The following is a 15,823-nucleotide window of genomic DNA, read 5'->3' as shown; positions in this document are numbered from 1 at the left end:
GGCTTCGTCACGAGCGCGTCCCATTCGGGCAGCACGAAGATGCTCTGGTACACAGCGATAATAGCAACGCAAGCGGCGCCGATCTTGAGGCACAACTCCTTCGGGTGCGGGCGCTCTGCCAGCTTGAGCGTGTACTCTCCAGTGACGTAGTTTCCGCCGTAGAACGCAGCGCCCACCAGCGTGTTGAAGCAGCCCATCAGCACGACCGTGTTGTCACGTCCGCTGCCCGACTCGCCCAGCGCGCTGAAGGCCAGTCCGAACGTCACGAGCGCAATCCCGAACCACTCCTCCTTGGACACGATCTTCTTCAAGATGAACCGGGACATGAGCGCCGACCAGCAGATCACGGACGAGTACACGACCTGGTAGAGTCCGCTGCCAGCCATGGACAGCCCCACGTTGGAGAAGATGCAGCCTGCAAAGTCCAGCACGACCGACACGATGACGCAGAGCTGCACCGTGGAGAGCGAGAAGGACACGGACGAGGGCGTCACGCGGAAGCCGAGCGCGGGCTTCTTCTCGTCGTCGCTGGTGTCCGCGTCGTCGTCCAGCAGCAGCTCCTGCAGCTGCTCCTGGTCCTCCTTCTGGTTGTCCTCCTCGGCCACCGTCGTCCTCCTGGTGAGCTCCATGTCCGCGGTCTCCAGGTCGATGGAGCGCCGCTTGGTGGGTGTCAGTGAGTCCGTCTGCGTGGGCGTGAGCTCGGGCTCGACGTCGTCCTCTGGGGATCTGCTGACCTGAGCGACCTCCTGCGGCTTCTCGAGGGCCACAAGCCCATCCTGCTGCTGGATCTCTTCCTCCTCCTCCTTCTCCGCCGCCTTCTTCGCTGCTGCTGTGGTGGCGGCGCCCATAGCAGGCAGGAGGCCCACGAGCATCATGCCGAGATAGTTGCAGAGCGGCAGCAGCATGGCCTTCTGGTCGCCCGCGCCCTGGTAGAACACGAACTGCGCCACGCACGTGGAGAAGACGCCCGTGAAGAGGAAGACGCCCTGCACCAGCAGCTTGCGCAGCGCCGCGCCGCTGTCGGCGGCCGAAGCAGACACCTTGGACACCTTGGGCAGCTCCATCCTCTGAGCGATTGGCGACTGAGTGAGACCCTTGGGGTAATTTCGGATGTGACGTGTCGTGTTGGACACGAAAGCGGCCACGGCGTGGGATTGGCTGAAATAGAGAGAATAGAGACCCGTCGATTGGATGAAACTACTTTCTACCAATCAAACGAGCGGAATACGATCAGACGATAAGGTGAACCGACTCCTGGCAGATCGCCGGACACTATTTACGACCAGCTGAATGGCATCCCAGGCCTCTCCTTCCTCTCTGCCTCGGCGACGGGGGACCAGTTGGTCGGCGCGAACGAGTGCGTTCTTGCATACCATACTGGCGCTGCAGGCTTGAAATGAGGAAGGGGGCGCGGCCGTCTCGCACCGACAATTGTAATATCAAGGCAAGTTGATGGCAGACGGACGTTGAAGTTGGCCCATGCCATCAAAGCTCGGGTTGTGACGAATGTGCCGCGATATTCCTGGCGATTCTACCAATCCCCTGTACATGTACTTGTGGCCGCCGCGACCCACGATTTCAGTTGCTAATCAGCAAGGTTGCTATACGAGGTGCACGCCCAGCTCAATCGTTTTATCGACAGCAAGTTTATTGACGTTGATATTCCTACCGTGAATGCTCGCTCAGTCTATCGCGTCGCCACATTTACGCCGTGTAGCCCGCGTACGTGGGGTAGGCTGCGTACTCCCACTCGACGCTGTTCTGCAGCAGGTCCTGGTCGAAGCCATCCGCACCGCCGCTCACGTACAGGAACTTGGTCACGGGCACCGTTGCGTAGTAGCTGAACGTCGTGTTGGCCGGCACGAACAGCACGTCGCCCTGGATCAGCGCCGCTGACTCGCCGTCCACCTCGACGGAGAGCTGGCCCTCCTCGAGCTGGAAGGCCAGCGGCTGCTTGGGCGTGATGGTGTTCACCGTCTCGTTGCTGGCCTTCACCGACATGGTGAGGGTGCCCATGGTGAAGTTGCCTCCGCTCTGCGGCCCCTTCTGCACGGGCGCCAGCAGCTTGTAGCCGTTCTCAAAGTTGAGGTACTTCTGCGCGTAGTTTTTGGCGACGAAGAACGGGGTGTGGCCGTCGTCCGCGAGCTCATTGGAGCCGTTGTGCCAGTTGCCACTGCCCGCGGTTCCGTTCACTGCGTCGCGGCGGGTCTCCCACGTTAGCTGCGCGTACACGTCGTACGTCTCGAGCGCCGAGATGGTGTCGGCATTGGTACCCGCCGACGCGTTGGCGTGCGAAGGCTCGAAGTTGGCGTACATGCTGGAGTTGTAGTACGAGTCGCGCAGCGCCACGAAGAGTACCTCGAAGCCGCCCGGCTGGATGACACCGGTCATCTGCGTGTCGGGATCCAGCACTTGGAACGTGTGGTACGTATTGTGGGGAACGGCGCCGTAGTCGCCCTGGGTGAGCACGCGCGTCTGCTGCTCGGACGACGTGGAGTCGTACGACTCGGCCCAGAGCTGGAAGCGGCCGCGCGTGCAGTAGAAGTTCTCGTAATGGGTCTTGTGGATGTGCGGGAGCACGCCCAGGCTCGTGGACTCGGGCGCGCTGGTTTGCAGCAGCGTGAACGCGCCACCCGAGGACGGACCCGTGACGGAAAACCGGTAGATTTGGTCGCCGATCTTGACAGCTTCACCGTGGTTCTTGGGCAGCACGTATGCGCGGAGCTCGTCGGGGGCCGTGTCCACGACTAGCGAAGCCGAGCTGAGCGAGGCCACGCTCGCAGCCATTCCCACGATAAAAGCGCAGATCTTCATGACGTTGGCCGTGTAGGTGAGGGTGATAAAGGATTGATGGGCGCTTTGGCTCTGGAGCTCCAAAATGGAAGTGAGTGCGAGCGAGGACGATGAGAGATCATGGCCCGCAGCCTGAAAGGCGCGGCTGTGCCCTGATGATTGGACTAGTTGACCTCGACAGTGAATTCACTCAGGCCGTATGTGCAAGACAAGCCAGATGCTGCGATCGTGCCGGCGGTTCTGCTGTGGTTAGAAGGACAGGCAAGTACTATCCTGCGACAGGCTCTACGCATGGCGCGGAGGGCCCCAGTGCTGCTCTCGCGCTCGCTGACGAGAAGAAAGTCCGGCTTGTCCACAGTTTGATGATGGTCAATCGTGTTGCTTGACCGGCGATACCGCCTGGTAAATGGCACAGCAGCAACAACGATACCCGAGACGTGGGCTATCCGGATATGGTACTGTAAGGCTGCGTGGGTAGTGTGATTGATATGCCGCAGTTTGCATTAATTTTCTAGTTTCCAGGCTGAGGTGCTGGGCCCACTTTTGCATGATTCAACGTGCTACACGCCCGCAACTACAAACTGTAAGCACGACGTCGGTTGCCACTCATTCGTCGATCTGGTTAACCAGACCCGTTTTACACCTTGGGCTACTATTTATGCTTGAAGTAGTCGCGCGTCAGCTGGCCTTGCAATTGCAAGTTGCAAATGCCTGCAGGGGCATTGCAAACAATGGCAATGCAGACGTCACTTGCGTTGTCTGGCACTCCTCGGTTGACCTTCGTGGCATCAATTTGACTGCAGCGCAGCGCTAGGTCTCAAACAGTCAGGCTTGCTCGAGTGCAGGGTCAAAAGTGCGGTTGAGTTTCACCTAGAAAGCCTGGCGGATACATCCGCATCCGGTGCTGAACCAGGAAAAAAGTGCGATGTGCAAGTACATTGTACTGCGCATGGCTGGGGTAAATGTAACTTACTATTTATTATACGTCGAATCCTCCGCTCCAGGCAAAAATGCCACACAATATCTGTCCACTGCTACAAGTGCGCGGCATTCAGTCGACCAGCGCCCAACTCGCCGCACACGCATACATACCTCGAAGTACAGCACTTGCAAGCAGGGGATACCCTTGAAGAGGTTTCAAGGGAGAGGTTTCAAGGGTAAACTGAAGTTTTGAAAGCCGGTCCAGGACTACTGCTTATGCTGGACAACTCGATTATGCGTGAAGTTGGCCAGCTGTTCACACACGTGATTGACGCATTGACGCACTTGTGTGCAGGTTGCCCTCGTTCCCTGCATGTACCGAGAAGCGAGCGGAATGCGTGCATATACTACGCAATACACGATGACAATACAGCAGCCAGCGCTTCAAGGCGTGTGTAGGTGAAGGCAATGCAGAGGCGGAGGGCTATCAAGCCACTGGCTACGCTTTGCGATGGATTGATGGCTTTGAACTCGTGCAAGCTTGGCTTTGCTCTTAGCGCAGCACTTGTAAATCCTGGCTCGAAGTGATGCCTGACCCTCTCGCCTGCGTCCGTACGCGCTGCTTTGGCTTCATCTGGTACGTACAACTTGTACTACAAGCAGGCACCGCGCTGTACGAATTCAACAGAGTAGCTTAATTGCGCGGTGTGTCTGCTGCTCGATCAGGCTTATCGCGAATGTTCACATTGTCATCACAAGCGGAAATACAAGCTCGGCATCTTTGATCGTGCAGCAGCGTCCTCGCGCGCTCGGTCGCCGGCTGACAATCGAGCTGGATACTACCGTCGCATTCGTGGATTGCTCAGGGCACAGTTCAGCCCAGAACTCGATCAAAATGCTGTACGGGACGAGAGGCAAGCGGCTGCATCTGCGCCTTCCCAGCGCTCTCGAGCGTCAAAGGTGGATGGAGGCTATCGCGGCTGCTGTGGGGACGCCTGTGCACGCGATGACGATCCACCCACGCACCCACTGGCGCTTTGATGCTCCGCCAAAAGCACCGACAGGTGCAAGCAGCGAGCTTGTCAAGCCCCAGTCGGTGAGAATCGCCCCACCAGCTCCTACTCCCATTCAGCTCACATCTGCCACGGTGCCAGCCAAGTGGTCCCTGCGAGAATACTGCGAGGCGTATATCATCGCTGCAGCGCCGCACCCAACTGAGCTTGCCCGCTCAATAGACTCGTCAAACTGGTGCAACCAGCAGCTCCCGACCAAGCGTTTGCTGTATACGAACGCTCGCGGCATAACCTTCGAGCCGAACTGCTGTTAGTACCGCATGTGAGCTTAATACCGGGCAGAATCACTTTTTCTTCCATTTCTCGCTCTCCTTCCTCATCTTTCCAAACAGCAACAAACAGTCTTCATCCTTTATACTTGTCTGTGCGCAGCACGCACCTCACACAGGACCACATTTCAGCTCGGCAGTACTAACTTCCGAGCACCACCGCCTTGCAGAACACGACGACGGACGTGGCTGCCCAGCCCGTGAAGTTGCCCATCAGCAGCCCCATGGACGTGATGGTCACGTAGTCCGACACGGACACGACCTCCCTCTTGGGCTTCACTTGGTGCTTGGCCGGGGGAGTCTTGGTGCTGGCACTGGCCGGCTGGTAGCAGTAGTACATGCCGGCGACGCCCATGAGACACAGCTCCCAGCCGAACATGGCTCGGGTGCTGAAGGCTCCGCTGTACGTGCGGGCGCTGGAGCCGATGAAACCCGTGGCGAAGGACAGCAGCAGCGGCGCTAGCTGGGCGAAGGTCTCGCCCAGCCTCGGCTTGAGGGACGGCCCGTAGTGGTCGTACAGCCGCCGCTTCTCCAGGTCCGACAGCACCTCGTAGGCCTCGGTGATGGCCTGAAACTGCTCGGGCTCGGCATCCGGGTTCTTGTCCGGGTGGTACTTGAGCGCCATGGAGCGGTACGCCTTGACGATCACAGACGGACTGCAGGGACGACAATAAATGCATACATACCGACGGTCAGTATTAGTGTGGACTGCGACTTTAGGGCCGTGGATCGGAGGCCACAGGCGACGAGCGCGGCTGGGAAGCGCATGGATAGAGAGAGCAGCACCTCGCGTCGACGTCCACGCCCAGCACCGAGTAGTAGCACGGCTCCTGCACCTCGTACATGGCCATCGCGGCGGCAGCTCCGCGGTCTGATGCTGGTCAATTTCGAGAGAATTTTTACCGCATAAATTACCAACAGTTTTATCTTACTGAAACTTACCGATTTGTTTTGGTTTTAGAAAATGTATCGATTTTTTTTGGTTGAAGGCAATTGATGCTAGACAAGGTTTGTTGCAAGGTAATGAACGATTTCGATACTGTAAGCCACGCTTTTATATTTATCGAGGGTAGTATGAATGGTAGGTACCGCCTGGAGGACGGTGGAGGACGGCTTTCCGTTGGGCCGTTCGTTCGTTTACTTGAGAATGGACTGCACCACCACGTCGAGGAAGTCGACGGACAGCGCGGGGGCCTCCACTTTCATGGCGTCGAAGAGCTCGCGACTCATCTCGAAGACCGTGCACGACTCGGCCGCCACGGCGGCACTTTGGCGGTTTTGCTGGCTGAGGAAGAGCACCTCGCCGAACATGGAGCCCGGCTGCACGGTCTGCAGCAGAGCGAGCGGCAGGTTGGGCGCGATGCTGCCGTCCTTGTTCGCGAACAGCTTCACGCTGCCGCGCGCGAGGAAGTAGAAGGTGTCGGAGGGCTGCGCCACGCTGTAGAACTCGTGGCCGGCGGGCACCTCCATCTTCCGGAAGAAGCGGTCGACACCGCGCAGCAGTTGCGAGTTGTCGGGCTCACCCAAGTAGCGGTGCAGCAGCACACTGATCGACTCGCTCGAGTATGCTCGGTGCTGCGTCGGAGCGGGCTCGTTCGACTCAGTGGCGCTCAACTTTTTCGCGCAGAACTCGAGCGCTGAGTCGGCAGTCGCGAAGAAGCTGCTCTCGCCCGCGACGTGGTTCTTGACGAGCAGGCCGCGGATGTCTGAGCTGGCGCTCGCGAAGACCACGTTGATGCCTTGCATTCTGCAGTAGTTCTGCAGGATCAAGAAGGCGCTGCGGGCTGCCGTCGCGTCCATTCCGGTCACGCGCGTGAAGTCCATGACGACGAACTCGGTCGGCTGAACGCTGTCGTCCGGAGCGGGCGTTCCGTCCAGACACTCGAGGACATCGTAACCCGTCCTGCAGATGGGAAGGAAGCTCGACTCGCGTTGCGTTCCTCTCTCGTCGTCACTCTCCCATGGCTGCTTGTGCTTGTGGACGAAGACCGCCTTTTGGACGCCATCCAGGATTTGGACTGCGGAGCCGAAGAAGAGGTACCCGCAGAACTCAAAGTGCGCGATGGAGCCCTGCTTCATGCTGAAGACGGTGCTCTGTGCTAGGTTCCGCGACGCCCCTGACGGCCCGACACTCTCCCCGAAGTTGGGCACTGCAGCTGAGAAGCGAGGACGCAGACTCATCACACTCTCCGCAAAGTTTGGCGCCGCCCCCGGGGAGTACGGACGGTGGCTCATGACGGGCACTTGGACGTAGCTCACCATGAAGTTGAGAGCAGCGACGCCCACGGCGATGACGATGCCCAGCTCAAGAGCGCAGACGTTGATGGCGACGAACGAGAGCCACACCACCGCGCACTCGCGCAGGTACATCTTGCGGTACGAAAGCACGAGCCACTCGAGCATGAGGTCCAGCGCCACGAAGACGAGTGTGGAGGCCATGAAGAACCTCGGCACGTAGCTCATGATCGACGTCGGGATGACGACGATAGCGATCTCGGCCAGGATGACGCACACGCCCACGATGCGGGAGTCAGTCTTGGAGCGGCACGTGAAGATGGTCTGTTCCAAGTTGTACGAGCCCGTGAAGCCTCCGAAGAGTCCGCTGACGATGTTGGACCAGCCGACCGATTTGAGCTCGTGGTTGATGTCGAGCTGCTTGCCAATGTCGATCTCAATAGCGACGACGTCCAGGCTGGACGAGAGCGCCACGATAAACACCATACCGAGCCAAGTGACGATCTGCCGCGGGATCTGGTCCCAGTGGACCAGGGAGGAGTCGTACAGCGTGACGATGTCCGTGAGCGATGCGGACTTCTCCAGCGGGTCGATCCAGCCGTCCTTGCGTGCTTCCTCGAGTGTGGTCCCGCCCGCCGCCAGCACCACGAAGAAGATGGTCGGCATGACCACGATGGCCACGGACAGCGCGAACGGGTTCTTGACGTTCCTCGAGATGGCGAGCAGCACCACGCCGCCCCAAAACGCCGGTAGACACAGCAGAATGTTGTGTTCGCGGCCGAGAGCGTCCACCATAGAGGAGAAGTCGTTAATCACGGTCCCCGTGCTCAGTGCGAAGCCTGCGAAGAGACAGAATATGCCCGTGTAAGCCAAATACCCTCCGATGACGGGCATTGGCAGGTACGAAGCAAGCGCGGCGAGCTTGAAGCGCCCCAGGACCACGAGGCAGACGCCGAGTAGGATGGTGGCAACGCCGATGGTGACGATGGTAGTGGCGATCATGGCCTCGACTGTGACGCTGTCGTCCTGTTCGAGCGCGTTGCAGATGGAGGTGGCCATGACGCCGAGGAAGATGATACCGACGTTCTGCACCTGGCCGATGGCGAAGGGCAGCGAGCTCATGAGTGTGAACATGAGCTGGTGGATGGCGCTCGAGAAGATGACGAGCTTGGAGAGCGCCGGCATGTAGTGGTCGAACGCCGAGTGGCCGAAGATGATGGCGGCGTATCCGTACATGATGGGGATGGCTCGGATGGAGTTGACGACGCCAAACATGAGCGAGTTGGACAACTTGGTGAGCGGGTGAGCGTTGGTGCTCGATTCCTTGTGGCCAGACGCCATGGGGCCTTTGCTCAGCAGGAATTCGCGCGAGAAGGGGTTGCTGCTCTTCCGGCGTCGGTCATGAGCGGTGGAGGACATGTCCGCCACAGGGGTGACGGGAGTGCGCCAACGGGGGGTCGGAACGCAAAGTGAGAGAGGCCCCTTGTTGCTGCCGCCACATCGACAGGAGAGTGCCGAATGCCTTCCGATACAGAGACGATGTCACGTGAATTTTGTTTGGGATTGGCCAAGTGTATGTGTAACGCACAAGCAGATCCTGAAGACTGGGGGAACTCCCTATGGGCGAGCATTAGCACGGTGACGGGGCTCCCAAAGCCAGGAAGGTTACCGTGCAATGCTTGCAAGCGAGCCATGGAGCGCCCGGGTCGAGTGAGCGCCTCGTGCCGGCACCCTCGCCGTCAACACGCCGAAAGGCGAAGCGCCATCTTCAAGGACGCAGAACTTGAACGGAGTCAACAGTGAGATCTGCTTGCCCATGGAGCAGAGAGCTTCCTGGCTTTGATAAGCTTGAGCTCTGCTCGTCCGGAACTTTCCTTTGACCCCGGGTTTGACTCAGCTTATCCGAATCGGCCGAATGCCAACGAAAACTCTGGCTTTGGTGGTGATTCACTCCACTCATACTGTTCCCGAGTTCGAAGAGAAAGCTGTTAGAAATGCCGAATTCTTGGCTCTTCACTTTGGCTCAAGCCACACCACAAGATAAGAGGTGCACCGCACAGTAGCTGCGCGAAAGAGAACAATCGAAACAAACAACTGCTTGTAGACGCAGTCTTCATTTGGACCAAGTCATCACCTCAATACACACGTGTACCAACCAACCTTACATATGTGGCTGCGCTCAGATAAACATCGGCGCGCGATGAATCATCCCGCGTAGAGCTGAACAATACCGTCTTGATAAAGGATCGTCACTGCGCACCAAACGCAGACATCGAGATCTTCCACCACCACCAACAAGAAGAAGAGTGCAATAGAGTAATGCGCCTTATATTTATTCGGACAATTCGGTGGCGAGGAGCCCAGCATTAGCGAGCGTTAGGTTAGTGATCGACAGCGCCATGGACTGCACGATGACGTCGCGAAGACGCATCGACAGCATTGGCGTCTGCTCCTTCATGGCCTCAAACTGCTCGCGACTCAGTTCATACACGGTGCAAGCCTCCATCGCAGAGGCCGCAGTGTGTCGCCGTTGCTGGCTGGAAAATGCCACCTCGCCGAACATGGAGCCCGGACGGACCGTCATCAGCTGCGCCAGAGGTTTGTTAGCCTTAATGCTGCTGTCGGCATTCTTAAAGATGGCAACTCGACCACGGGCGAGCAGGTAGAACGAGTGTGGAGACTGAGCCACTCGGTAGAACTCGTAGCCGGCTGGAACCTCAACCTTCCGGAAGAAGTGGCCGACGCCGTCGAGCGCTGGTCGCGAGTCCTCGGGACCTTTCAGGGCGCGTTGTAGCAGTATGCCAACCGTGTCATCGGAAGTATTGTTTGCTGGTAAGTGCGTTTCGCAGAACTTGATGGCGTCCTCGGCACTGTCGTAGAAGCTCTCTTCGCCGGCGATGTCGTTCTTGAGCAGCAGCGTGCGGATGCTGGGGAGCGCACCGGCGAAGACGACGGCGATGCCTCGGTTCCTGCAGTACTTCTTGAAGATCAAGAAGGCGCCTCGCGCTGCCGTAGCGTCCATGCCGGAGACGCGGCCGAAGTCCATGACAACAAACTCGGTCGGCGAAGCGTGCGCGTTCAACGCTGGCGTACCGTCCAAACACTCGATGGAGACGCTGTGAGGCGCCGCGCGTGTCGGTAGGAAGCTCTGCCTGTCCGCAGCACCAGTAGCAACATCGGTAGTGCTCTTGCGGACGTAGACTCCCTTCTGGACACCCTCGAGGATCTGCACCACGGAGCCGAAGAAGAGATACCCGCTGAACTCGAAGTGGGCGATGGCGCCGCGCTGTCGGGTCCGCACCGTGTTCGATGCGAGCGCCTGGAGCTGCATGTCGGACGACGACGACGAAGAAGAAGAAGAAGATGAAGAGCCCACACAGGGATTCACGATGGGGACCTCCACGTAGCTCAGCACGAAGTTGACGACGGCCACGCCCACGCCGATGAGCATGCCCACGTCCAGAGACACGAGGTTGATGGCCAGGAACGAGAGCCACACCACGGCCCACTCGCGCACGCACATCTTGCGGTAGGCGAGCAGCAGCCACTCGAGCATGAGGTCGAGCGCGACGAAGAAGAGCGTGGCGGCCAGGAAGAAGCGCGGCACGTAGCTCATGACGGACACCGGCACGGCCACGATCGCGAGCTCCGCCAGGATGACGCAGACGCCGACCACGCGCGAGTCGGTCTTGGAGCGGCACGTGAAGATGGTCTGGCCGAAGATGTACGAGCCCGTGTAGCCGCCGAGCAGCCCGCTCACGACGTTGGACCAGCCCACGGTCTTGAGCTCGTGGTTGATATCGAGCTTGCTGCCCATGTCGATCTCGATGGCCACGACGTCGAGGCTGGACGAGATGGCGACGATGAAGACCATGCCGAGCCACGTGACGACCTGCTGGGGGACCTGCGCCCAGTGCACGAGGTCCAGGTCGAAGAGGCCGAGCAGCTCCGAGACGGACGCCGTCTTCTCCACGGGGTCGACCCAGCCGCTGTCGCGCGCCTGGTCGAGCGAGATGCTGCCGATTGCCAGCACGAGGAAGAAGAGGACGGGCATGACCATGATGGCCGTCGACAGCGCGAACGGGTTCTTGAAGTTCTGCGAGACCAGCAGCAGCGTCGCGCCGCCCAGGAAGCCCGGCACGCACAGCAGGACGTTGTGGGCGTCGTTCAGCACGTGCAGCATGGACGAGAAGTCGTTGACCACGAGCCCCGTGCTGAGCGCGAGGCCCGCGTAGAGGCAGAAGACGCCGATGAAGGCCAGGTAGCCCCCGATGACGGGCATGGGCAGGTACGAAGCAAGCGCGGCGAGCTTGAAGCGCCCCATGACGACGAGGCAGACGCTCAGCGAGGCCGTGGCGATGCCGATGGTGACGATGGTGGTGGCCACTTTGGCTTCCGGCGACACGTCGTCTCCGAGGTCCTTGCAGATGGAGGAGGCCATGGCGCTGAGGAAGATGAGGCCGGCGTCCTGCACCTGGCCGATGGCGAAGGGCAGCGAGCTGAGCAGCGTGAACATGAGCTGGTGGACGGCGCTGGAGAGGATGACGAGCTTGGAGAGCGCGGGCATGAAGGCGCCGAAGGTCGGGTGGCTGAAGATGATGACGGCGTAGCCGTACATGGTGGGGATGGCCCGGATGGAGTTCACCACGCCGTACAGCAGCGAGTTGGTGAGCTTTTCCAGTTGCTGGCCACCGCATCGGCTGGCGCTGCTTGGTTCAGGCTTAACATTGGGATCAGCTGGCGTCCCGGTGTTGGGGAGCAGCCGCGTCGGAGACTCGGCGTCTTCGATCCATTCCTCGGGCGCCTGGCACGATGCCGCCGGGTTGACGACTCAGAGCTTGGGGTATCCTCGCATGGCCGTCATTGCGACCGCTCCTCCTCCACTGAGTTAAAAATGGTGGACGGCGGCGCTGGTGGTGCAAATCGGAGGTATCAGCTCGAGGCGCCGAGGCAGTTGTTGGTCGTCAGAGGTCTTGCTTTGCATAGACCGTCGCTGCAACGGCGGAACAGAATGGTCCTCCAAAGTTTACAGATGTTTGGAGACTTGACGATGGATACTTAATCGGGGTACTTAATGAAGTACATGTAGCATACTTTCTTGAAAAGCTTTACTTTTGAGATCATAGAATCGACTGCAACGCAGCAGCGGCATGAACGAACACAGCCGGAGGCAGCTCGCCACAGGAACTGGCTTTCGCCATTCTGCCTCCTGGCGAGAGCATTATGAACAGTGCGGTATTAATAATAAAAAATGTTGATGTATTAATATAAGGTGTTACTGGACTTGTAGCCGAACCTCTAATCCCCCTTCCATCCTCGAAAGCAAGAGGAGTGGGTTTGATATGTAGAATATGCATATACGCCGTAGTTTAGCGAAGTTGATTGGGGAAGGCACGAGGATTTCTTGTCCTGCGTTCGTGTTTGCCCATTTCCTGTTGTCATTCATCAGCGTTGCGTAAATAAAAATTGCAATAAAACTATTGATAAAATTGGGGTCAACAATTACAATTAGAAAATTGGCTGCAATGATTTTATTGTATTGTACATGTCCAGTTGACTTAATAACTGTATGTGCGTGGGTAGCCAATCAAATGGTCCATACAGACCCCTATACAAACCACAAGAATCTCTCCAAACACCTAAGAGAGAGATCTGTACGTGTGTCCGTAAGTCCGTGTGAAGCCCGTGACAACATAATAAGGTGGTCCACATAATCGTACATAGACAGCCTCGGCCCCACTCCAAGCTGCCGAGCGCAGCGAAGGCGGCACCCGCGTGCGTTTCTAGCGGGCCGCAGGGCCCGCCCTACAACTATGTACTAATAACACGGCGAGGCGAGCGGAACGGGGGCGATTACGTCACCCCCGCCGTGACGCTTGGCCTAATATAATACTTTTCGGAACACCTGCTATTAATTAAAATGGGCCCACCGCGTAGTAGCAGCTATCAGTGGGGTCGCGGTCTGTTAGTATAATAGCGCTGTAGCGAGGTTTGCTTCATATAAACACATGCTACGATAATTGGTATGCTAGTGAGCGATCGTAACGCATAAGTTAGCGATAGCAGCGGATAGTAAGCGATAGAAGCGCATAGTAACGGATTGAAGCGCATAGTAAGCGACAGCAGTGCGCGTACATATAGTGGGAGGCGTTCACTGACACGCATAGCATATTTTTACTGTAATTATTTAGGAATGTAGATACTTAAGTATTATAGCTACAGCGGCGCTCTGTGTTCATCTTGGGGGAATATTTAGCTACACTTGCTTAAACGCGTTTCGTATATCTTTAAGGTACAATGTGTAGCGTTAGGAGAATGCGTTAGTGGGGTAGTATATAATATTCACTGAGTGGAAGCCTTTTATTATAGTTTACGCTGGGATTCCTTTTCTAACCGTGTTATGGGGCGGATATACACGCAGGAAACCGAATTAACAAAGGGCAAACGTGACTTTATAACTATATAGTTACGAGTGCGAACTCTCTATATCTTACCTACTGTAGTGCAGGTGGTACACTAAAATGGTAATGTTCGCCGCGTAGTAGAGTAATAAACCATAGCCACGTCTAAAACAATGAGTTTTGAAGTAGACCACGCAGTTGTTAGCGCAGCCCGCGGCTACAACTATATTTGACGGAATATACAGCATGCTGAAGTAAACGCGGTATTTATACAAGAACACAAGCACAAAATATAATCCTAAGTACAGGATTAGCGAAGCTCATACTTTGATTATTGCTGAGGTTTATATATAGCCCCAAAGCAGAATGTAGATGTTATAACTAAGTAACATTGAACTATTGTACGATGATAAACTGATAAAACAGCAGATACATAGACATATACCGAAGATAGCACAGTAGCTCGATCTACCCTACCATGACATTTAACAACATTCACAATAAACACGGATTTTTAGATACCATGATATGTTTTGTTTTGTTTTGTTTTGTTTTGTTTTGTTTTGTTTTGACATTGAGGTACATTGTTGTCACTTAACTTCGTGGCTAACGACATCGATGACCTTGACGGAGGTCGTCTCTAACCGATCTCCCTGCTTTATTACCCCTAGTGGCTACACACTCAGGGCTGCCCCCAACCGTTAAGGTGTGAAGGCCCCGAACCCCGAAGCGTTCTCATCGCTGATGTGCTCCAGCCAGTGCCCCAACGTCACTGGCTGCGTAGGCATGAAGATCTTCCCAGATCGAGTCGGAGCCGATGACTCGAGTGGGTTTACATTGCATGCTACGCCGTGTATTCATCGCCAGGTTGGCGAGCGCATCGGCCATCTTGTTGAAATCGCGTATGTGATGCTGCCAGCTGATCACCGACAGTTGATCCGCAACCCGCCGACTTTGCCAGTATAGCTGAGTGAGGTGTTTAGCCTTTGGTGGTCGCCGCTTCTGCTGTTGATGGATGATAATTTTGCTATCCCCAACCACGTGGAGTGGTCTCCAATTGTGGCGATGACAGGCCTTTAACCCCATAAGCAGCCCCATGTTCTCTGCAATGTTGTTCGTTGTGGAAGGTGCCGCGTATGACATGCTGATAACTCAGCAGATTTCGAAAACACCCCACCCTTCGCCGACCCGAACCACTGCCGCTCCACTCCCTCCAGGCCCGGGATTACCACGGGAGCCGCCATAAAAAAGAGGAGATACTTCGAACGTCCAACAACGGGTGCTGGGGTTGGCACGGCCGGAATCGAATGAAGCGCTTTGCGCGCCACTTGTGCCGCTCGGTCAAGCATAGGAGCGTGTGGACCCCGGGCAATGTGGAGGTGCACAGTGGCATATCCGTGCCGCAGTCGAGTGTTGAAGATATCCAGATGATAGTCAAATGACATTATTGAGCGGGTCGAAAAAAGCAACTCGCCACCTCCACACTGCGTGAAAATAGAGGGCCGCTCCGATTCTCCAGCAGCTCTCCATCACCCGCGTGAGTGCGACAGTGGATTGTCCAGCGCGAGGCCAGCTACGGTCGGGAAGAGCTGCTGCGCAATTGTCCATACCCCCGCAGGGATCATTGGCAGCGTGAGGCCAAAGACAGCCTCCTCCAGGCCCGACGTAGGCAGTCCCAATGCCAGCCAACTCTGTAGGAAACGCGTGCGCATCCGAACCGCTGCTGGACAACTCCAGAATACATGGTAGAGATCCACTTGGTCCTGCCGAACGCACACCGCATGAGGACATCCAACTTGTTGACGACTGCGATCGTATGGCGATAGCGCCTGGTGTTTGAGCCGAAACAGGAGCTGCTCCCCCCACGGGTTGAGACCGACAATGCGCCGGATCCGTGACCATTCAAGGTGAGAGAGACCTGTCGCAGCCGAAGGCCTTTGCCGCTCCCAGTGTTGTTGGCGCCGCGCTCGACTGGCGAAGCCTCGCCTCCGCGATGCAGCAGCAATAATAGTTCGAAAATGTCGACGCGGTTTGATCCATCGCCGATTACCCACCCATAAGCAGACCAGACGACTGACACGCGGGTGCAGATGTACATACTGAACTCGAATTTCGGGCCCGACTTGCGCGG

General features: G+C 57.1%; 4 protein-coding genes across 4 annotated transcripts; all 4 read right to left on the bottom strand.

Moving 5' to 3' along the window:
• Positions 1–730: 730 nt before the first annotated feature.
• PHYSODRAFT_289152 (hypothetical protein) lies at positions 731–5,350 on the bottom strand. The gene has a single exon (XM_009540149.1). It carries the CDS (start codon positions 2,785–2,787, stop codon positions 1,705–1,707), a length of 1,083 nt encoding a protein of 360 aa, XP_009538444.1. The 5' UTR covers positions 2,788–5,350; the 3' UTR covers positions 731–1,704.
• PHYSODRAFT_531818 (hypothetical protein) lies at positions 5,199–8,710 on the bottom strand (the record flags this gene model as incomplete). Its single annotated transcript, XM_009540148.1, has 4 exons — positions 5,199–5,712; positions 5,843–5,892; positions 6,383–8,000; positions 8,037–8,710. 4 exons carry the CDS (start codon positions 8,708–8,710, stop codon positions 5,199–5,201), a joined length of 2,856 nt encoding a protein of 951 aa, XP_009538443.1.
• A 957-nt stretch (positions 8,711–9,667) lies between these two features.
• PHYSODRAFT_319859 (hypothetical protein) lies at positions 9,668–12,492 on the bottom strand (the record flags this gene model as incomplete). The annotated part of the gene is made up of 3 exons (XM_009540147.1): positions 9,668–9,695; positions 9,736–11,991; positions 12,452–12,492. The coding sequence occupies 3 exons, from the start codon at positions 12,490–12,492 to the stop codon at positions 9,668–9,670; spliced, it is 2,325 nt and encodes a 774-aa protein (XP_009538442.1).
• A 2,037-nt stretch (positions 12,493–14,529) lies between these two features.
• Positions 14,530–14,715, bottom strand: PHYSODRAFT_407633 (hypothetical protein; the record flags this gene model as incomplete). Its single annotated transcript, XM_009540146.1, has 1 exon — positions 14,530–14,715. A coding segment is annotated over one exon (186 nt), but the record flags the coding sequence as incomplete, so codon positions are not given.
• Between the last annotated feature and the right edge of the window lie 1,108 nt (positions 14,716–15,823).

This window comes from Phytophthora sojae (assembly GCF_000149755.1).
Source record: "Phytophthora sojae unplaced genomic scaffold PHYSOscaffold_14, whole genome shotgun sequence".
NCBI lineage: Eukaryota > Oomycota > Peronosporomycetes > Peronosporales > Peronosporaceae > Phytophthora > Phytophthora sojae.
This window is presented reverse-complemented; position numbering and strand designations above follow the sequence as displayed.